We start from the raw sequence: 22,062 nt of genomic DNA, 5'->3' as shown, positions 1-22,062 counted from the left end.
AAAGAAAAACTGCACTAAGATTGAATTTCTGTCAGGATATTTGGCAATCAACTCGAGCGTCTTTTACCTATAAAAGACAGCAGCCTATAAAAATAGACCCTGTAAATAATCTTGGTTGGGTTCCCCGTCTTGGCATCACACACACACACACAATTCAGAGGAGACACTGATATTGGTGCGCTTAATCTTAGCTCACATCATCTGCTCTCACTCTGTACCAATACGTCATCCACAGCCTCCTAAGAAACACATTCACATGCTTGTGTTTCCATCACATTTCTTATACTTCGTGCACACGCACTCTAAGAAGAGATATCCTGTAATTCACAGGGTGGGATGGGCCGACATTCTGCAGACCTGCTGCCTGTGCACCTTAAATCAAATCTTTACCTTGCTGTACTCTATAATTCATGTTATGAAGACATATTTGTCACAATGCCACCATGTAACCCGGCTTATTTCCACACAAACTGACTAATGGCTGTTTTAGACGTCTGCGGTAGCGTCTACGACGTAACCTACGTTTAGTGGTCGACGTTGTTGCCGACATTTATACTTGTGCTGGTGCATATTCACCTTATGGTTGAGTCCTGGTGCTTTTCATGCAGTGCCAGCAAATAGAAACAAATAAAGTGCCTTGTTCATCCCTTCACATCAATTTGGACAATTTCAGTGATCTCACTCCAGAATTTTGCTTTTATATTAGTTTCCATTTTTTTACATTGAGACAGTGATTATTGATAAATTAAAAACTAGTTGCAGGCTGCATGAACATGACATGTAGTTACATTTTGAGGGAGGTGCACTTCAGGTTATGCCATAAGGTTAAAGAAGGGTTTGCAGTTATAGTGGATGGTCTCTGTTTGGCTTTGCACTTCTTACACATTCTTTAACGTGATATTTTAATGATATTTCAAGCTTTACTGTGTTCAGTGTGTTTGCGTATTCGTCACACTGGAAACTGAAAAGAAGAATTCAATATACAGAGGACAAGTCAGAATATAAAAAAGTAGCTCTCATAGGTAAGGTGTTTTGAGAACAGCAATCTTGCAATGTTAGCTTTTCCACTAGCTCCCTCTTTTGGAAAGAAGCAGGAGTTCTCGCCTAAAACTGCTGACACAGGGAAGCATTGAATGTTGGATGCGTCACTTGCTGTAATTGTAAATGCTCATGACAGTGATTGCATGGTAAGCTGCGGTTACCTGAAAGGCGATGCTGCTTGGTGCTTACTCTGTTGGCGTTTTGCACAGTGCAACAAAGGTGGAGCATGGCAAACATGGTGAGAATCATGACCACACTCTGAAGCAGCAGGGTCAGCTCAAACTGCTTCCCTATCCTGCAAGAACAAGACCAAGGCAACCAAAATCAATCAGGACTTTAGATACAGAGCTCTTATAGATCAGCATGTAGTCCGGTAGGATCAGCTGTATTTAAATACAGAGCCTCAAGGCTGACATGACAGGTTAGCACCTTTAAAAGGAATAAAACAGAAAAGCAAAAGGATAAAAATTATGAGTAAAGAACAAATGCTTTCTTACCAGAAAAATATACGCAAGATGTTAGCTATGAGCAGCACCAGACAGACTCTGGTGGAGAATCCCTCAGTGTTGCTGCTTTTCTGGATCTCCTGATATTGCGGCACATAAGGCAGGGCTCCCCCAAACACCATTACGAATGATGCCAGCCAGGAGAGCAGCGTCCACGAGCCCTCCATGTCCTCCTCCTGGAGAACCACCTCGGCATCCATCACAGCAAGGGAATATTACGAGTGTTCAGGAGGTGGATGAGTAGCAGTAGGAGATCTGACAGACAGCAGGCCACTGTCAGAGAGTCAAAGTAATGGGAGGTCAGCAGCGTTATCATTAATGGGCATTATGAGGCACCCAGAGTCACTAACCAGAGATTAACATTGCCCGAGTGCAATTAAATGCCTCATTCTTATATCTCACATCACAATTTTCATGTTTATTTCCAGCACTAAATCTCTTACAGGAAAGTAGCCCGTGCATGATGACCAAAACAACCAAACTTACATAAAACATGAAGCAATATACTTTCATATTAGAGCCAAAATGATCTCAGTCAGCTGATTCTGGCCTATCAATGCACACATACAATGCAGGCATAATACTGCTTTTAAGCTTCTTTATGCAGAACATAATGTTGAAGTAGACAACTATGTCATTGTTGCATAGTCTGTTACAGTTTCACATATTTGCTGGTTGATTAGTCAAAAACAGCTGTTAAATGTTTATCTTTTTATATTTTTTTAAAGTACAAAAGGCTCATTATTGTCCAAATACAACTTCTAAATGTTGGCAGTTATCTTATTTTTCTAATCGTTTTACATCCATTTCCATCAATCAAAATCATTCAATAACACATCTTAGGCAAGCTCTGCTGTTACAGGCAGGCGTAGTAGTGATTCCAAACAGAGGTGCAGCAAAGAAAATGTTCATTTTTATTCAGGTTTCCCAACAGTTACAATAAATGGACCCATGACTGTCTGGAAATAGTATACTGTACTTTAATTCATTACATAAATAGGTCAAGGAGGACAGACAAGTAGCAAACTACTTTTCTATTATTTAAACTTCTTGTCTTTTATAGTGGCCACATATCAGAACAGGGATCACAAGTGGGAGTCAAAGGTCTGGGAATGTACAGCAACAGAGGACATGGACTGCCAGGAGAGGTTAAACAGTCACCGGCTGGTGAAGCTAGGGGCGTTACTAAGGTGACCAGTATGGGATCTACCACACTGTTTAAATAACAAGTCAAAATGCATATCTGCACCGACTTCTGTCAAACTGCATACACCAGCTTTTCTTTTTTCTTCTTAGCTTAAATGTTCAGTTAAACATATTCTATTACCAGGCTGTCTTCATAACAAAGGTCCTGGTAATTCAAAATGTTTTCTTAAATTAAATCTTCAAATTAATATTATTATTAGCAATGCAAAGTGACTACTGTGACTACTTGGCATGATAAGATAAGATAAGATAACCTTTATTAGTCCCACACGTGGGAAATTTGTTTTGTCACAGCAGGAAGTGAATTTTATTTTACTTTATTACAAATGGTCACAGTAGTTCTCTTTTCCCTCCAAACAGTGTTACAATATGTTTCAGTAAATTTGATTTCATACAGTTCCCTAAAACTCCAGTTCCCTATTGTTGTTCTTCAGTAGAAACAAAACAAAAACAAACGTATTTTGTGTACACAAAACCCTGACCTACACATGCTGAACAACAGTGAGCAGTGGCATCATGCTTGTGGGTACTGTTGTGTTCCTGTTCAGTAATGACTGTGTAATATTTTCATTATCAAACCTTGAAACGCGCTAGAATGAATGTGCTCTTTTGATTGGTCACAAGGCTCAGCTGACGAATCAGTCAAACCTGGAAATCCAGTCAGCACTGGGTCAACACACTTTTGTCGTGATAACACAAAACCCTCACCAACAGGTTCTCTTCTTGTAAGACTGCTGCTGTTAACCTTTTCTCCTCAACGTAACAGCAGATGCATTGAGTGGAATCTCCTGTGTACAGCCTGATTAACATCAGAGGGCATTTATTTGTAATAAGGACATAACGGCTGTAAAAACACCAACATTGCAGAAAGCATTTTAAAGGTGTGATGATTAACAATGCAAAGTGAATGAAAACCTGCAGCAGACCTTTAACACATTCCATAAAAAGGTTTCTACGTGTTTTCCAAAGTTAAATATTATTCAGGAAATTTAACAATCCAAGGCGTCTCCAGCTACTTCCCTCCGCCTGCTGTAGAAGTTAACCATCACATGAGAGCAGCCCAAATGTGATGGACTACATCTGATAACACAACGAGCTTTGTTACGTAAGCAAAGCATAGCTTCTTTGGGTTGGGCTAACATGCCTGAACTTCCAGACATCAATTTTAGGCTACTGTGCCAGCCTCAGAGTAACAAGACACAGAGGCCCAGCATTCACAGCGAGTGGTTACATTGTTATAAACAGATGAAGGTTTCGTATAAGCCTGTGCAAATAAGAACTTTTAAGGGCAAAAATTAAATCACCAAAGAAAGTCTACCGTTTTCTATAATAGTAGAGCGAGCTCACTGGGGCTGATTCTGTATCGCCCCTTATAAGGATTTTATACCCCAGTAAGTTCCCTAATTTAAGAGTTAACTTAAAACTTCAAGCTTTACTTACCAAGCCTCGTCGTTCACTTTCCGCCCGTTTGTAACATAAACAAAACCCGCACACGAATTCTTCGGCGTCAAAACACACCGGGCTCCCGGCAGCTCCAACTTTCAAATCCAACTCGTTCAGATGAGGAGAAACGTGCGCGCGCAGGCAGGCGCACACGCACTCGCAGGCAGGCGCACACGCACTCGCAGGCAGGCGCACACGCACTCGCACGGATACATCGACTTCTATCTTTTGTTTTAGTTAATACAGATTTAACAAAGGCTTTTGTGTGCATGTTTCTATGACCCGGACGCCTAAATGAGGCAGACTACTGCACTGAACAAATATCTGAATGTCAGGAGTTTTATGAAGCTACGTGGGGTAAATAAAATCTACAACTCTGTACTGCCCATTCAAAACTCGCTGTACTTTGGAGCAGCTCTCGCGAGATTCTCTGTGCTTTGGAACAGCTGACTGTGCTGTGGGTGTTGTGCGAGATTGCTTACTTCGAGTAGATAGCAAAACAGTCGCTAGATAGCGGTTTGAATTTTTGTGCTGTTTAGGCGCTGATAATCATTTACATCACAACATGGCTGAGACGGACCCCAAATCGGTGCAGGACCTTACCAATGTGGTGAGTCGTGATCGCGAGGCAAGCTAGCTTTAGCCACAGTAGCTTAGCCTTAGCTAGCAAAGCCAATAACAATGCTAACGATAGCAAGCTATCTGAGCTAGCAAATTTTAGCACTTATGCGGTGTTTCGTGGATTTTGTTTGGTATGTAAAACTCTAGATTCAAAGTGTGTGTTGAGCTTGTTGCATCCAAACCACAATCCCAGACTTTAGCTCCAGAATGTTATGTAATGGTCAACCGGTCATGTAAATGGCATCACCAAATTCCAACGAGTAAACTGCACAGAATTATGTAAAAGTTACCTGCAGTACATTTTCTATCCTTATTCACCTGGCACTTATATATAGTAGGTTTCCCTTATCAGTGTCTGACTACTGAATATCGCGCAGTTTCACACAGACCTTAAAATGTACAGATTATATGTTAATGATTCTTTTAGTGTTTCCTATACGACAAAGCCTGCGTAGGCAGTGTTTGAGTGTTGCCATAGAGATGGGGGTCAGTGAGAGACGTTCAGCTTCAGTAAACCTCGCAAACGTTTAAAAACCACCTCCGCTAGTTTGAGTCATTTGTTGTTATGCATTACCTAGTTTCCTACAGTCGTATTCACACAGATTTAAAGAAGCTGAGGATTAACTTGACTGTTATGTGAAGGAGATGCAGAATGAAGAGATGGGGGGGGTGTGCGCTGCAGGTGTACTTGTTACAGTAAATCATAGATCCATAGTCAAGCTTTTAAGTTGTTGGCATAGAAACAGATTCACAGACCATATGCTTAAGTGTTTGTATCTGGCAGTGTTATGACTTCACTTTATATCTCCATAAACTTTAACTACTAAGTGGCTCCAGTTTCATTTATAATTTCTGCTCTTTTCCCCTCCACAGGTTCAGACTCTGCTGCAACAGATGCAGGACAAGTTCCAGACAATGTCAGACCAGATCATTGGAAGGAATATCCTAATAATCATCTAAAACATTGTATTGATTATATGCATCAAAGTTAATAATTGTAGGCTGGGTCATTTGTTCCGTGTTAGCTGACTTTGTGATTTCCAGTTGTAATTACCAGCCTTAACTAATTCTCCACTTGATGAAATGAGCACACGTATTGATGACTTGGAAAAAAACATTGCTGACCTGATGACCCAGGCTGGTGTCGAGGAGATCGAGGCAACACCAGAAAAAGCTAAAGAGGGTCAAGGATCATAATGAAGGTAATCAAGTAGTCGGCACATCTAGCTTTGTCAGTTTTCCTGTAAATATGTTGAATGTCAGCTTTAATAGTGAATGGTTTTCTAAATCTGTCCCACAGGTTCCTAAATCACAAGGCGTGAAGTCGGTCCTGTATTCAGGAGCAGCAGACTTTTTCCATTCTGAAAATGACTAATATTGATTTGGTGTGTCGTTGTGTGAAATGCTTTTTTATATATTGTGAAATGGTTATGTAATGACTTGAAAATTTGAACGTTACTTGTAAGCTAGAGTAGTGTGACATGCCCTTCAGCACCTCAAGTGCTCATGTGCAGGATTGCAGATTTAGCGTACTAACCTGGAGGTTATTTTCATATACATGTATATCAGTAGTTGAATTCCTTGACACGAAAGCAGACAGTGTTGGTTTTGCCCTAGCCTCTGACGAGGACTAAAACTTGCAGGCTAACAGGTTAGTACAAACCTCTAACCCAGTGTCCGCACCAACACGGTGCAGCGAATCTCTAAAGCTAGCAGTGTTTCACAGTGAGCACTGTTACAACCATTGTGTGGGATGCATTCCAATCCTGATAGTCTTCTATTAAAGCTATTTAATACACGGCTGTTTGTCATGTATGGTCAATACTTGGAAAGAGGGGTGCACTATGAAGTGAGATCAGTGAGTTATTGGAGTTGGTCAAACTTAAAATCAGTTTTCTGTAATGAAAACTGATTTTAAGATAAGCGGCTCTTTTAACCTAAGTCACTATGGTCACTTAACCTGAAGACGTAAGCCGCTCGGCCGCAGGTTATGTTCAGAGTTTGTTTTAAAAATCCATATTTTCAGAGTTTTTATTTTTATTTTTTAATCCATCGCATTTTTAAAAAGTGTTATTTATACGCATGTTTGGGGAATAAGTTTTATGTGTCACAAGTTGTTAAGCTGCACTTTAGTGGAACCACTAAAATCATCGTCAGGAAATTGCATTATGTATGTGCATGTTTATTTTAGTGAAGCAAAAAAAAAAAAAATGTATAAATGTTAAACTTCATTCCATCTCTTTCCTGCTTATCCAGTTAAGATGTGTGTGTGGGGGCAGGAGCCTATCCCAACTATTTAGTACAGCCGTGTCAAACTCCAGGCCTCGAGGGCCGGTGTCCTGCAGGTTTTAGATGCGTCCTTGATCCAAAACAGCTGATTTAAATGGCTAAATGACCTTCTCAGCATCTCTTGATGTTCTCCAGAGGGCTGGTAATGACCTCATCATCTCATTCAGGTGTGTTGACCCAGGGTGAGATCTGAGATCTAAAACCTGCAGGACACCAGCCCTCAAGGCCTGGAGTTAGACACCCCTGATTTAGTCCAGCATACAGAACCCACACAAAGAGTACTAATGTGAAATTCATTTCGCAATCTGCTGACAAATGAAAGCGATTTGTGCATTTCCTTTACATCAGGCACATTTAATGTATCCAGTCTAAAAGACTCAGAACTATTTCTAAGGTGACAGCACTGAAATTACACTCGGCAATAACATAATAAATTCTAATGTTTACCACTTTATGCACCAAATCCAGTTTTTACACCATCTGATAACGTCTGAGATTGGAGTAGATGGCACTTGGATCATTTTGCGTGGACACAGAGTCACGATGCATGAAACCCCTTTTTACACGAGCGCGCACTGAGCTGAAAACAAATCTCTTACTGGAGTTTTACGTTTTGTCAAGCCAGCTACAGCAAAGAGAGCCTGCCTGTGTTGAATGTTCTTCGTATCATACCCCTCTGGTGCTGACAGAATTTTTAACAATACATCCAACTCCGAGGTGCTCTGCATTTTTCTGTAGTTTTGTTTTTTTAAACCAGAATCGTATTTTCAGATGCAAATTCTGTGGAACGTCTCAGTGTTGCATGGTTTTTAAATCTATATTGTTTATAATGTAATGAAATTATAATCAACCTCTTAGGTTAGGACAGTTTGTAAAATGTAAATAATAAAAACGAACCGGAATCATTTAAACCCTGCATGTTGAAACTTCATCATGAGCACCACAGGGACACCAAGGGTTTCAGAATTAATAAGGACAATGACACAGCAAATAAGTATGTGAGCCCATCATGGACAGTGCATAATATATTCAGATGTATGGAGTGACACGGCACAAAAATAAGAATCTTCAGTCACTGGGCTCAGAAGCACTTATTGTCATTAAAGACTCTGTCATCGCATCCACAGATGAAATTATCTACTGTAAACTTTAGTGTGCTATGAACTGGAAAATGCAACTTTTACTTTAAAAACTACAACATTTAGTCTCATCAGTTCAAGAAGAGGTCACGCAACACGCTGGAAAACACCGGTCATAAAAGTTTAAATGTATTTTCTGCCCTTAAATAAAAATCAGCGCATGCATATATTTTCATTGATTTTTTCCAAAAAGCAAAATCTGTTGTCTTTGTACCATTTTAATTAAATATGGGGTTTAAAGGATTTTAAAGTTACTGCCTTTTTATTTGCATTCTAATCAGTGTTTCCCATTGTTAATTTTAAAGCACTGTGTTTAGAATGAACTGGCCCTCAGTCTTATACAAACTGTCTTTGTTAATGCAAACCGACACCAGCAGAATTATGCATTTGAAACAACACTTCCCCAAAAGTGGTGTTTAAGAACTCGTGACAGCTTCTTTGGCCCGTTACTGCCTAATGGGAACCTTTATTCAGATTAATGCAAACAAAAACATACAAACAGCAAATAACAGCAGTTTTTCCAAAGAAAGTGTTGAACAAAAACAAACACCACTAAGCAAAAGCACATTAAGCACAGCTCGATCGTACCACACAGTTATAAGTACAACATGGGCAGTCTTTGAAAATACAATAAATGCAGCATTGAAGTACTGTATGTAAAATTAACGGAGTGGTTCCTGAATTGCAGCTTATGTCACCTTTTAAGACGAGAGACTTGAACAAGTTTTAGGTTAGAACTCAAAGTCTGCCTCTGTCATGTCGATGGCCCAGGCAAACTTCTCCCGTTGGGTTTTATTGTAGATTTTCTCTATAGGTACCTCCATGTTTTTACACCTGAATAGATGGGAGGAATATTAAAAATGAGCCTAAACGTCTTTATTCAGGTTTAGATCTTTTCACCTAGAAACAGAGGTACACAGACGGTAAAGTTGAAACAAACCAGCTATCACTTCTGAGTCTGAGGGAAAATATCAGTATACATCTTGTGTTATATATTTAACAGCTGGTAGTGTTCACTCACCAGGCCACGGATATCCGCGGGTCTAAGTAGTTGAGCTTTGAGGTACCCAGAGCGACCTGTTTGTTCTCTTCCCTGTCGGTTGCCTGGACCTCCAGCTTCAGCAGCTGCTCTTCACAACGCTTCACTGCTGCCTTTTTCCGCTCCACCAGCCTGACAGAGAAGGAATCATCACTGGTACAGATATGTGTGGATGGAAGAACCTTTTTGTATCACTTCCTCTCACAGTGTAACAATTAAAGAGGAGTTTGTGTAAATATTTGAAAATAGTAGAAAAGACCCGAAAACAAACATTTTTACTGGGGGGGGGGAAATAAATCTGATGTTGTCATTGCAAACGCATTCAAAGTTGTTCAGCGCTTTCCTATTTACCCTGTGATGAAAATATTAGATATCATGAAACCATTCATTGCCTGAGGGTCACTCGAATGAATGAATGAATTATATTCTAAAAATAGGAGGCATACAAGAAAAAGGAAAGAACGATGACGTAACTCCAGCAGTGCACCGTGGATTCCACCGCAACCATTTTAAAACCTTTATTCTGATCTCGGGTACACACCTGTAAAGTTTCATGCTCTTGTTTTTTTTGGTTGTATTAAAGAAATAAAATGTTCAGGACAGAGGATATCAGGTATCTGCCAAAATGGTTAAAGCTACTTCGTGGTAGCCCTCAGTCCAACGCATGGACAGGACAAAATGTTACCAAAGCTTCTCTTTTGTCCCCCTCCGCACCACTACTGACACTCACGCTTGCAACTTCGGGTCCGAACTCCCCTTCGTCTTGGCCTCCTTCTTGGCCTGTTTCAGCTCCGTCTTGGCTAAGGCCAGCTGCTCCTTCCTGGCATCAATCTGGGTGGAGAACATATGGATACAAGCTCTCACACAGGCACCACATTTAAATTCAAAATGTGACAGGACAGGCTGTGGATCCAAATCTCTTTGGGCAAGATACTAACTAGGGCTGCTCGATTATGGCAAAAATGATAATCACGATTATTTTCACTGAAATTGAGATCACGATTATTTGACGATATTTATTTATTTAACCCTTTAAGACCTACCATAGAACCAAGTCCACCAGAGCTTATATTATTTTTTTTTTTACATGCTGTAGTGCCATTTGTGGGAGCATTTCAAGTTGCTATACATCAATACAACTGTTATAGCCCATATTTTAATAATATGTATGCATTAAGTCCATAGTAATTACATAAATTGCAAAAAAGTGCAATAAACTACAAAAAAAAATTGAAAATCGTTTTTGTTTTGTTTACATATATTTCTACTTGGAGAAATTTAAGAGGTTTATCCCTCAAAACTTTAAATACAATAAAGTTGCAAAAAAATAGTTTCCCACCACAGGAAATTTATTTTGAGTGTCTTCATAGTTTTATTTTGGAGATACAGCAATTTTTATATACTGCAGGAAAAACAAAAAACAATCCTATGATGCAAATTTGCAAAGAAAACAGCAGGTGCATCATTTCACTGTGGGAAGTGTTACGAACAGCTGATGGATCGGCAAAGCGTGTTTCTGGAATATTATGTTTTTGTTCCTGCAAGCGCTTTTTATGCAATTTTTGCAAAGCTATATGTGGAACGAAACCGTGACCGAGGACAAGCTGATGGCATCAGATGTAAGTACAACTCCTCCGGTTTCATATGCAAAACAAATTATTGCGCTAGCTTACACGGTTCAGATTCTACAGGGATTTAAAAATAGTTACGCAAAACGGAGCGTGCTGCTCTGACCGGCTTTAAAGGGTTAACAATGACTTTAAAAAATAATATAAAATAGTGTGCAACACCACTGAAGTTTTTTTTTTTTTTAAACTCTCTTTTCAACCAACGGCAGTCACTCTCCTCTCCAAATAACTTCTGCTTAGCTTTCCGAGCTTCCCTCGGGTCCTCTTAATCAGCGGTCTCCACCCTTTTTTGCGCCATGGACCGTTTATGCCCGACAATATTTTCACAGACGGCCTTTAAGGTGTCGCGGATAAATGAGGGAGGGGCTAATAATCGGCTCAGTCATTTTTAATGATCGTTGAAAGCCCAGATCGTAATCGTGATTAAAATTCGATTAATTGAGCAGCCCTAATACTAACCCCGTGTTTGCCTACTGGTGGTGGTCAGAGGGCCCGGTGGCGCCAGTGTCCGGCAGCCTCGCCTCTGTCAGTGCGCCCCAGGGCGGCTGTGGCTACAATGTAGCTGCCATCACCAGTGTGTGAATGACTGGATGTGTAAAGCGCTTTGAGGTCCTTAGTAAAGCGCTATACAAATGCAGGCCATTTACCATTACCATTTACTGTCACTTGAATTCTCATCTGTTCTTCAGTCAATTAACAATGAGAAGAATACAAAAAAATAAATGGTAAATGGCCTGTATTTGTATAGCGCTTTACTAGTCCCTGAGGACCCCAAAGCGCTTTACATATCCAGTCATCCACCCATTCACACACTGGTGATGGCAGCTACATTGTAGCCACAGCCACCCTGGGGCGCACTGACAGAGGCGAGGCTGCCGGACACTGGCGCCACCGGGCCCTCTGACCACCACCAGTAGGCAACGGGTGAAGTGTCTTGCACAAGGACACAACGACCGAACCGAGACTGTCCGAGCCGGGGCTCGAACCGGCAACCTTCCAATTACAAGGCGACCTCCCAACTCTTGAGCCACGATCGCCCCTTTCTAATCCAATTTAAATTACTGTGTCCAATAAAATATAAACTAAAGTAACTTTCAATCAAGCTGCCCTTACCTTTGCCTGAAGGTTAGCCATGGATTGCTCAAAGGTCTTTGGCGGCGCCCGCTGGTGGTTACACAGAATAGCAACTGCTCTGTTAGCTCGATTGTAGGACAACAGTTTCTCTGCCACATTGTCAGACTCTGAGGAATTTTAAAAAAAAAAGTAATTTGTATTTAAACAAGGAAAAAAAATCCAAGTGAGAACAGATATCAAACCAGAATTATGCACAGAAACTATTAAAGAGAAACTCACGCTGACACGCCTAATGCCATTACCTCACACAGCGACAAAACATCAAGCTTCAAGTCACATTCATACAATTACATTCTCCCATTTCATTTATACACGTGTATTAACTTCATCTATTCCTCCTGTGGTTCACACAACACTGCCTGCAACCACATGTCAGCCTGCATATTGGCTCTCAGTGGCAAGCCAGAAATGAGACGAGTATGACACTTCTATCTCTGAAAGGGAAAAATCATGGCCAAGGCAGCCAATGGGACTCTGATAAGAGCGAGACCGAGATGCACGGCTCTGGGTTTAGTGATAATGTACTCCTGTCATAACTGAGAAACCCGACTGACATCAGGATACCTTGAACTAAGCCGGCTAAATATAAAAGAGGGTCACTGCATTGTTTTCACTGGACCCTGTGACACAATGAGCTGAACTGATGGCAAGTTACATTATTAACCGCCCTGCACCAGCACCTGAGGAACACGAGCCACCGCTTTAAAATGCTCATGTGTGGTGCAGAGCATTTAAAGTCAATTTAGACTGTTACAGTGCAGCGAGCAGGTGTGACTGACTGTTTGTGAGCTCCTTAAGTTGCTGCTGCAGAGTGATGGAGGCGTTGTATGTCCTGAAGACTTTCGCAGTCAGACCGGGCATTAGAGAACTCAGGTGTTTGTTCAGAACGCTGGTCTGCAACGAGAAACAGGAACAAGAAAGAAAACACATAAATCAACACATGCCATCTACCACTAGGTGGCACTGTGGTAATGTGCCACTGCGGTGGCAAAGAATCTCCATCTTACAAATAAATCAAAATAGAATCTCTGACTTCATTATCATCATCCATTAGATCAGGGAGAATAAAACAGATCATAATTCTATGTCTCACTGACATTTCTGCAGGTGTTATAACAAGTTTAAGTTGTATATAGCTAGTTTACATTTCCATTAACACCTGAGAAACAGCAGTCTTTACAAAACAGATGAAACAGAGTTAACAGTGTGAGAGGACTCACTGGAGTTAGAGCAAAAACCATATGCTCATGCACACACGGCAGTTTCAGGTGCAAATATAGACTTGATGAGGAAGGCGTCACATGCATTTTGAATATGGATGAAAGCATTCAGATGTGAAGCAGAAGTAATTCTGATAGTCTATAATAATGATGCTGGTTTAATCATCAGGATCAGGACCTACTGGGGCCACAGGCCTGTATCACTGTGTCTCACTGCAAGCTGAGTGGGTGTTTTTCCATGTATACATATAGTGTATGTGTGCATGCGTGTGCTGGAGCACGAGCACGCAGGTAGAAGCATCTGCTGCTGTGGCTGCCTTGCTAACGAGCTACCTAACTCTGGCCCTACGATGCTAATGAAGGAGTTTGCAAGTCTATGGGGCGAGTACGATACCTCTCACACCCCCAACTCCCTCGGCATGGTGCGCTGTGTGTGTGTGTGTGTGTGTGTGTGTGTGTGTGTCATCCATGTCTTCTCCTAAGGCGTTATTAAAATGCGTCATTACCACAGTTCTAATTTCCTATCTATAATACAGGATGCAACATACTGGACTTTCTCATTAACATACTGCTATCCAATTTGTTGTGATGGCTACTAATGCCAGGGAAATATCGACTATTGCCTTTCTACACCGCCTATGATGAGGTGCTTTTCATTTCTCACTGGGTCTAATTTGCGTGCATCGGTTCCTCGGCCAAAAAACAAAACCGGTTCCTATAGATGGGTAAATGATACAAAAGAGTGGAGGGAAAATGTACCGAATAAAGGAGCTCGTAAGGACCACAACACACTGCTGGTTGTAATTTAATTCATCTTTGTAAGATGTAGTTATTACAGCTAACCTGAATGATGTGGAGTTCAGTAAAGAGGCTTCCAGAGAAGCTGAAAATACCTGCAATTTCAAAACAGATCAGACATCCAGACCTTAACATAATGTCTGTCTATGTGTGTGTTTATCTGTGTGCATGCTCATAAAACCCACAATCACCTTAGCGAGGCATTCTGCAATCATATTGATGAGCATCAACTCTCCTCGTCTTTCTCTAAAATGTTATTCACTAAGACACGACACTGAATGCTTAGAGATGTGAAATCTCACGGCCTACAAAGCAGCACCATAAGAAGGAGCAGGCCGATGAAAAAACCCGAAACACTCATCCTGTTCTCCTTCAGCTTCACCCTCCACAAAATTAACAGTGATTCCTTTAAGTGAATGCATTTAACTAAAACACTGAAATAAAGTATTTAAGTTCATCTGCCCAGGATGTTTTGTCCTATTTGAGACTCTAGCTCTTCTTTCACCATCAATATGTGCAGCTTTTAAACAAAATCTCCAAATAATGAAATAATGAATGTGCTTTGTCACCCACGACCAGTGTGCAAATGGTAAATGGCCTGCATTTGTATAGCGCTTTTCTAGTCCCTAAGGACCCCAAAGCGCTTCACACTACATCCAGTCATCCACCCATTCACACACAGGTGATGGCAGCTACACACACACTCCTTGAAATTCATCTTCACTGATGTCTAACTCATAAGCCTCGTCTCCTGATGTCTTTCCTCCAGTCTGTGTAGCTGAGTGCAGATGTAGAAAAATAAACTTTCTGCTTTTCTAAAATTGAAAAAAGCAGATAAAAACAAGTTTAAATTGTGCCTGCAGGCTTCAACTAAGGCACTTTCCAAGCACAAAAAAGTACTTGTCGTTATCACGATCTGCACCATTTCTGCCATAGAAATCTTTTCACCCAGCCGTCTGCCGCAGCATTCAAAACAAACACTTTTACCTCGCCATGCGGCTGAACTACACAACATTAACTAGCTTGTTTTGGGGACGCTGACAACTCAGCACTCCTGAGTCTGTGTTTGAGAATACATCATTTAATCGACAAATGCAGCTGCTTCAATGCTCTTATTCTGCCCTTTTGTTTAGGCTGCGTGTTCTATAGAAGAAGAAAACTCGTGCTGGTATAATATCATCAGTGTTGCAATAATGAACAGCAAACTTATGAGCCAAGCTGATTTGGGTATATGTCAGAATCTCCCCCCCTCCTTACATTTCTACCCATCTTCCATCCCCACTCTCCCTTTCTTCTCAGCTGCCTGCCTGTCACCTCTCCAAATTGCCCTCCCACCACCTTCCCCATCCTTTTTTCTACCAATCATCCACCCTCTCTACTAAACCACCCCTCAACTGGACCATTTGGCACTTTTCTACTGCTTCATCTACTACTACACACCTCTTCTGCCTCTGCTCTCTCAGTGTCCTGGCCTTTCCAGGTGTCAATCAGGCCTGCCCTCTGCAGCCATTACCATTCCACCTCCAACAGACACTGACATTTCCTGACACACACAGGAGGGCAGAGAGCAGAAGCACTGTACTCCCTCCTTCAATTGCTCCATCTTTCTCATCTCTTCCTCACATTCCTGTCCTGTGTTGCAACATCCTTCTCCTGCCTGTCAGTCTTAATATGCCAAACACGTGACTGGCTCTCTAATCTTGCACATGAATCTTAATCTGCATTTTCTTCTGTATGTTTTTATACAACACTGTTACTCTGAACATATCGCAAAGTCAGGTATTTTTCAGAAATCGGTTATTGTCTCAAACAGATGAGTGAGGTCGTTTTCGAGAAAGCCGAGCACTCTGTGAGGCTTTGCCGTCTGCCTGAAGCTAGAGGAGAAGGTTCAGAGGATGCCACATTTTGATGTGTGGAAATTCATCCGCCCAACATGTTCACTCTCAATTTTCACGCGCACAGTTTCATTTTTATCTGCCAGGGTCCATCCCCTCTCCCTTTTGAAACTCCCTTTCTGCTTTCAGTCTCCCCCCTGCTTCCAATATTCGAGCCCTTCTCTGCACCTCCCATTTCCTTAATTTAGCCCTTTCATCTCTCCACACCAACGGCTCATCCTCATTCAATCTCATCTCTTACACCTCACAATTTAGTCCCTACTTTTCCCCTCACTGCAGCTTTCTGTCCCTAGAAAATATAAAAAGTGTAATTCTACTTTGCTTCCACCATTTTTTTCTGTTTTCTTAAAATATTACACCGGGGGGGGGGGGTTCCTCACCCTTTTTAAACAACCTCACACTCAAATCAAATCAGCTGCTTGCTTTTGACACCAACATTTGTGTAGCAGCTAAAAATGTGAACAAAAAAACTCCCATAATGTCCCATGTTGTGACACATTAATAGCAATGATCATATAAAAGGTGCAACATGTTGGAGGAGATGCATGCTGAGACAGACTCACATTTAGGCGGTCAAAGAGTTCGTCTCCGGGCTGTTTATTCTCCAGAAAAAGTTTAAGACTCTTAAACACCTGAAAAGAGATGCAGGTAAAGTACATCAACATGTATAGAGAGAAATAAGAACATTTAATACATCTGCACAGGTGCTGCACTAGATTTTTCTTGGGTTTATGTTTCATTGGTGGATTCTGGCTGAAAAAAACTGATGAAATTAAAAAAAACCAAACAGAAAATATTTTCTGACAGGTCTAAAAATACCACAAAACTACACGCACACACACACACACACACACACACACACACACACACACACACACACACACACACCAGAGTGCAATTGTGGGGCACGTTTGGAGCCTCGCTTTATTTGTCCATCTCAAAGCCAGAGGATTAAAACTGGCACAATTAAATCTGACATTTCAAGTGACTCTGTGGGTTTCACAGATGCATCCTTTCCCCAAATAAACTACTAAAATATGCAAGACACCAATTACGAGCCACAGATGTGTTGCCTCATAAAACACGCTGACATATTCACCGGCTGATTTGTGTGTCAATTTTGTTTCCTTTGAAAGACGAGCTGCAAATATAAAAAGCAAAGCACCGATGCTTTGGGCGTGAGATGTAATGTATGTGTCTGTATTTACGCATCCACATGTGTCCTCACACTCTGGGTTCTTTGAAAAAGTCAGGCCGTCGTCCAAGTTGATACAGCGGTGGCCACGCACTGACAGCCTGATGCTAACGAACAACATACAGGACTTCCCTTTAAAATGATTCGGTTATTTATTCCAGTGCTTTTTTCTATGACTCGAAAAAATTGAGAAAAACTGTCAATGCAAAATGTACAGGATAAGTGAAATACATATGATAGCATTCAATGTGTTGGGATATCTCCAGATATTAGAACTAAACATTCCTCTCTTCCATTCTTGTTCCATTTTATTCCTGGTGACATTTAGCAGCAATCTTACTGATTTTCCATGGAATTGATGATGCTAAAATATGCAGGGACTAATTAATTCTAGCTCATGTGATGCTTTTGAATGCACTCATTTGAATAATTATACATTCTGCCAAGAAACAAAACACTTTGGCTGTCAGGTGCTAACATTTCTTTTCCCATCTCTGCAACAGATGATAGCACTGGCTGACACCAGAGGAGGAGTTAAAATTTTACATATGCACGTGTGCGCACACAGACACACACACATCCGCACGAGACCGCTGTTTGACAGACTCTAGACTTCTTTCTTTTGTCAAGTTTTCAGTCACATTTTGTTCTTCTGTTGTGATATTTGCTAACCTGCTCATTAAGTCTGCATTATCATTTAGTGCATCAGATACAGACACGTCAAGGTCCTGCAAGTCTGAGGCAGCCCCTCAATTCTCTGCACTAATGTCCAGCAAACAAACATCGAGACTAATTTCGCAATCATTTGTGACAAAACATGATGAACCTTCTTTTAACTGTAATCAATCAGAAGTGAGTTTCAGTTATTTTACTAAAGTGCTCTCTCACAAACGTTGCCTGTTATGTGTCAGGACAGCGAACTGGAAACAATCTGAGCAGGTTTCTTGTCGCTACATTGTAAAACGGCTCTCTGGTGACTTTGAAAGTAAGCTGTTTGATTTATCATCAAGAAGGCTCGAAAAAAAAAAAAAAAAGGACTTATAGTCATGTGAGGTGACATTAAAAATGAGGTCTGCTGACAGATCCTATTAAGCTACGTTGTAGCAGTTGTAATACCAAGTGTTTTGAACTAGGAGCAAAAGTACAGGTTATCTGCTGCCTTCAGTTTCTATTTTCCCTCCTGAAAACAAAGCATTTGTATGTGTGCACAATAATAAATCGTTTGAATACACCTTTATCTGTAAATACATGGCAACACAAGCTTAAACTTGCAATATCTATTTCCCAGAACTACATGCGTATCAGTGCAGCGTCCAGATGACAGAAGCAGCACTTTATGTAAGCATCGTGCTGTGGTTCTGGATCCGAGAGCTGCAGACTGAACTACTCAAGCAGCCTGACAAATTAAACCAACGCAGCGATCCAATCCACAACTGCATCCCTCGGACAAATCTCAGTTCCCTCTGCGCTTGGGGCTCTGCACACATCGACACGTGTGACCTTCTCCACAGTGAGTTGTGCCAAAAACCAAAGGGCAAAACCTTGATTATTATAATGATATAAACTGGACTCAGTGGCTTTTGCTGATGTCTTGTCTTACTGAGAATGGACAGATTTGCCTCACATGAACTACATTAGTAAAGACTTTTCCAAAACAGCGTTACTGTTTACAAACTGCAGATTCAGGGCGCTGCTCCAGGAAACATCTTCAACAAACTGAGTTTAAAAATAAACCGAGCTGAGTGACTAAGATAATCTCTGTAATAGTTTTCGGTTCCTGAGCAGCTGAGCAGAGTTAGAGTGAACAAACACAGTTAATTGAACCGAGCATGTGCACGAGTGGACGAAGGCAGTGATGAATCACCATGGCAACGGGTAAATAAAGAGCAGAGCCTCCGTTTTAATCAAGCAGATCAAAATATATGAACATGTCTCAGCGCTGAGGATTGTATTCATTTAAAATTTAGTTTCAAACATTATTTAGTAAACTTTAATGTACTGACAATCTTTAACAATCTCAAGTTCTTACAGAAGATTTCATTATCTTTGTCATTACTGGATGAAATGTTGGATGTTTTCCAGTATAACCACTTAATATTTAATAATATTTAACCATGTAATAGCAAACTTCATTGATAGCTGATTGGTAGGGCTGTAAGACAGCAGAACTGGGAGCCTGCGAGAGTTCAAAATGACTATTTCTCATTTAACTGGGGGAAAAAAAAAAGGGCAGAATGAACAAATAAATAATAAGAAGTGTCCGGGCTGTTAAAGAGCCATCGACACGTTGATCGGCTAGATTTTAGACATTTCAGCTCAGTTTTGGACGAAGGCTGAGCCGTTTTAAATAAGCCACTATGAATGGATCCTGATGGGATAAGACTTGGAAATGCCCGGAGCCAGACTGGATCCAGGTATGATCCAGTCTCAGTTTGTAATCTTGACCCATTTTGGAACAATCATGCATGTGGACTCCAAACTGGACAGTTAGCGGATCCAGTTCTGATTTAGAGTTTCAGTGGAAACTATGTTGAGTTTTCAGAAACTGTACAAGGACTAAATCTCAATCTGAACACATTTCAACATGAAATGTAATCAAATTACAATCAGACCTCCTGCATCGTGTATTTAAAAAGTGATTTTAAAATGTATTAGGTTCTGTTTTAAAGTGATTTCCTCCTCAACTTTTCTCAAATATTATATACTATTCATCATCTCCAGGATCCCAATAGTGACAGTCATTTTTCTATCTGTGTGACGTCAGTGTTTGATTTTATGATTCGCCTACAACTTTACAGAGAAACGTTATTACGGGCAGTGATTCCAGTGCAGGAATTAGCTATTAGCTGCATCACAGTCACACAATTAGAAACTTACAAAGTTTATTCTAAGCTGATCTCTGTCCTTGTATTGAGTACTGATAAACTATAAAAGCAGTCACACAAAAAAGACAAGGAAAAAGTGAACTAACAGCTAACAGGGGTTTTAAAACTTCTACAAATGAATTCGCTCTGCTGTGCCGTTTGATAGCAATTTTATGAATGACGAAATAAAACAGCTGGTTCAGGTGCAGTAGAAGCAGAGGTCAGAGGGGAGAAAACCTGAGTCTTTCCCCAGTAATTGACTCTCTCTGGAGGAGAAAACCCAGAGTTTCCAGGGTGTTAGCTACTGAAACAAACAGCACCTCTAATCAATATAATCATCACTGCAGGTGCACTTAACAAGTGCATGTACTTGTTAAGGTAATGATATTGCTCATAAGCACCATAATTAGTGACCATATAAAGTATTAAAACAGTATTCTGTCACAACATCTGGCTGGCTCTGTTTTGGCTCGGGTCTGTAGCCCAGTAAGTCATTCAGGCAGTTTGTTTGCTGTGTGTAAAGCGGCTCAGCCGTCTCTCCTTCATTCAAAATTCCCTACACACAAGTTTATAAACTAAGATAGATTAAGCTCCAGTTTAAAATCAAATCAACAAAGATACCCTCCTGTTCCTCCTCCTGATGATGAGATTAGTGTAGCTGCTCCCCACACACATCCATGATTTCAAAGAGGAAAGAGCTGCCAACATTGTGTGGTTGTGTGTGTTACAAGTACAGGTTTATGCAAAGATGCTCACATAATTATCTTAATGAGAAACCAGGATAAAAATTGCCTCCATTTGTGATCTTAGAGCGATCACGCTGACCACTTTGCACCCATGAGAACACTGTTTAGCATCCACCCGTTTAAGTGCCAACGTGTTTATGTCATTTCTTCCTTTACCTTTTTGATGACAGGAACCTTGTTGTAGTAACGAATGCAGTCTTTACCCAGGAAGTCAAATTCCACCACACATTCGTTGCCATCCAGCTGCTCATGCAGAGTGATGTGCTCAACACGAAGCGAGCAGCAACCCACCGTGTCCGCCGTCTCTCCCTCCTCTTTCTCATTGCCAGCTCTCAGGGCCAGCTTTTTGGGTCAGAGGATACAGAGATTACCACAGATGCAGAAGTACACGCCGAGCTTTTCCATCACAAGGTACACAGCACGCATGCGAGTCAGACAACCGTTAAAATATATACACGTACTAATAAAAAGACCTTCGTGACAAACGAAAGACAAAAATGGCAACTGAAACAGTTTCTGGCATGAGCCAAAAGCAATCACGTCCTCAATCCATCATTTCACTTCATACAGACTGAGATAATTAGCTTGAAGTCTCTGGAAGAAAATGGCTACATGTAATCCATTTACTTTGCAAAAGATTTTCATCCAACTATGTTGGAAAACAGAAAAGGCAATCAAGACATACTGAATTGATTTCCAATATCTTCACTTTGCTCCAGCCTATTTACACGGCCACTGCAGTCGTCAGTTTTTCTCGACATTCATGCAAACATCACAAGCAAAGCTACGACAGAGGCCGTGTGGACAGATATCAGAGAAGCTCACGTGTGAAAGTTTCTTTCTAGTTCTGCTGTGTGAACATGTAACAATTTGTAATATCAGTTGTGCAACCCAAACCTTGTCTATGAAATACAGCGCCACAGCTCTCTGACGTGTAACCATCTGTTTGGACTTTAGATCCTGGAGGTACTGGTAACGGATGTCATCCACGCGTGATTTCAGTTTCCGAGCAACCTCATATTTCTCCCAATCCTTCTCTCCCTGCAAGAAAGAAAGGCAAGATAAGCAGGAAGAGAGAAAAGACTAAACATGAAACGGAAACACGAAGCAAAAGTGACAGGTGATGACAATTATAAAATAAAATGATGAAAAAGTGGTTTTCCTTTAAAAGCCCTGAAACAATCACTAACACAGGATCTTCCACTATAAGACAACATTCTGTGTCTGCTGTTTGCTTCTGGTTATTTATTGCTATCTACATACAATTAAACCCTCCATCAGTCAACGTGCCGATACAG

General features: G+C 40.9%; 3 protein-coding genes across 4 annotated transcripts in view; 1 reads left to right on the top strand and 2 right to left on the bottom strand.

Annotated features, from left to right (window-relative positions):
• Positions 1-4,312, bottom strand: part of LOC146627540 (solute carrier family 66 member 2) — a 62,299-nt gene extending 57,987 nt beyond the window's left edge. Inside the window, exons 1-3 of the mRNA XM_085358996.1 lie at positions 4,194-4,312; positions 1,539-1,820; positions 1,203-1,336 (exon numbers count right to left, since the gene is read on the bottom strand). Coding sequence (XP_085215122.1) covers positions 1,203-1,336; positions 1,539-1,747 — 343 coding nt within the window. The 5' untranslated portion in view covers positions 1,748-1,820; positions 4,194-4,312. The remainder of the gene's footprint in view (positions 1-1,202; positions 1,337-1,538; positions 1,821-4,193) is intronic.
• Positions 4,313-4,630: 318 nt separating this feature from the next.
• Positions 4,631-8,472, top strand: hsbp1b (heat shock factor binding protein 1b). The gene is made up of 4 exons (XM_085357182.1): positions 4,631-4,806; positions 5,691-5,757; positions 5,893-6,019; positions 6,118-8,472. The coding sequence occupies exons 1-3, from the start codon at positions 4,762-4,764 to the stop codon at positions 6,012-6,014; spliced, it is 234 nt and encodes a 77-aa protein (XP_085213308.1). The 5' UTR covers positions 4,631-4,761; the 3' UTR covers positions 6,015-6,019; positions 6,118-8,472.
• A 504-nt stretch (positions 8,473-8,976) lies between these two features.
• The window catches only part of LOC146627538 (DNA topoisomerase I, mitochondrial), a 29,615-nt gene continuing 16,529 nt past the window's right edge, over positions 8,977-22,062 (bottom strand). For both annotated transcript variants that reach the window (XM_085357181.1, XM_085357180.1), the window contains 8 exons: positions 21,662-21,805; positions 20,921-21,106; positions 16,523-16,591; positions 12,826-12,940; positions 12,026-12,153; positions 10,015-10,115; positions 9,267-9,416; positions 8,977-9,079 (listed from right to left, as the gene is read on the bottom strand). In XM_085357181.1, coding sequence (XP_085213307.1) covers positions 8,977-9,079; positions 9,267-9,416; positions 10,015-10,115; positions 12,026-12,153; positions 12,826-12,940; positions 16,523-16,591; positions 20,921-21,106; positions 21,662-21,805 — 996 coding nt within the window. The remainder of the gene's footprint in view (positions 9,080-9,266; positions 9,417-10,014; positions 10,116-12,025; positions 12,154-12,825; positions 12,941-16,522; positions 16,592-20,920; positions 21,107-21,661; positions 21,806-22,062) is intronic.

Source organism: Diplotaxodon limnothrissa, linkage group LG7, assembly GCF_057381915.1.
Source record: "Diplotaxodon limnothrissa isolate DT_005_m linkage group LG7, D_limnothrissa_male_GT1.1, whole genome shotgun sequence".
Taxonomy (NCBI): domain Eukaryota; kingdom Metazoa; phylum Chordata; class Actinopteri; order Cichliformes; family Cichlidae; genus Diplotaxodon; species Diplotaxodon limnothrissa.
Note: the sequence above shows the minus strand (reverse complement) of the source record. Positions and strands in the feature narration are given on the sequence as shown.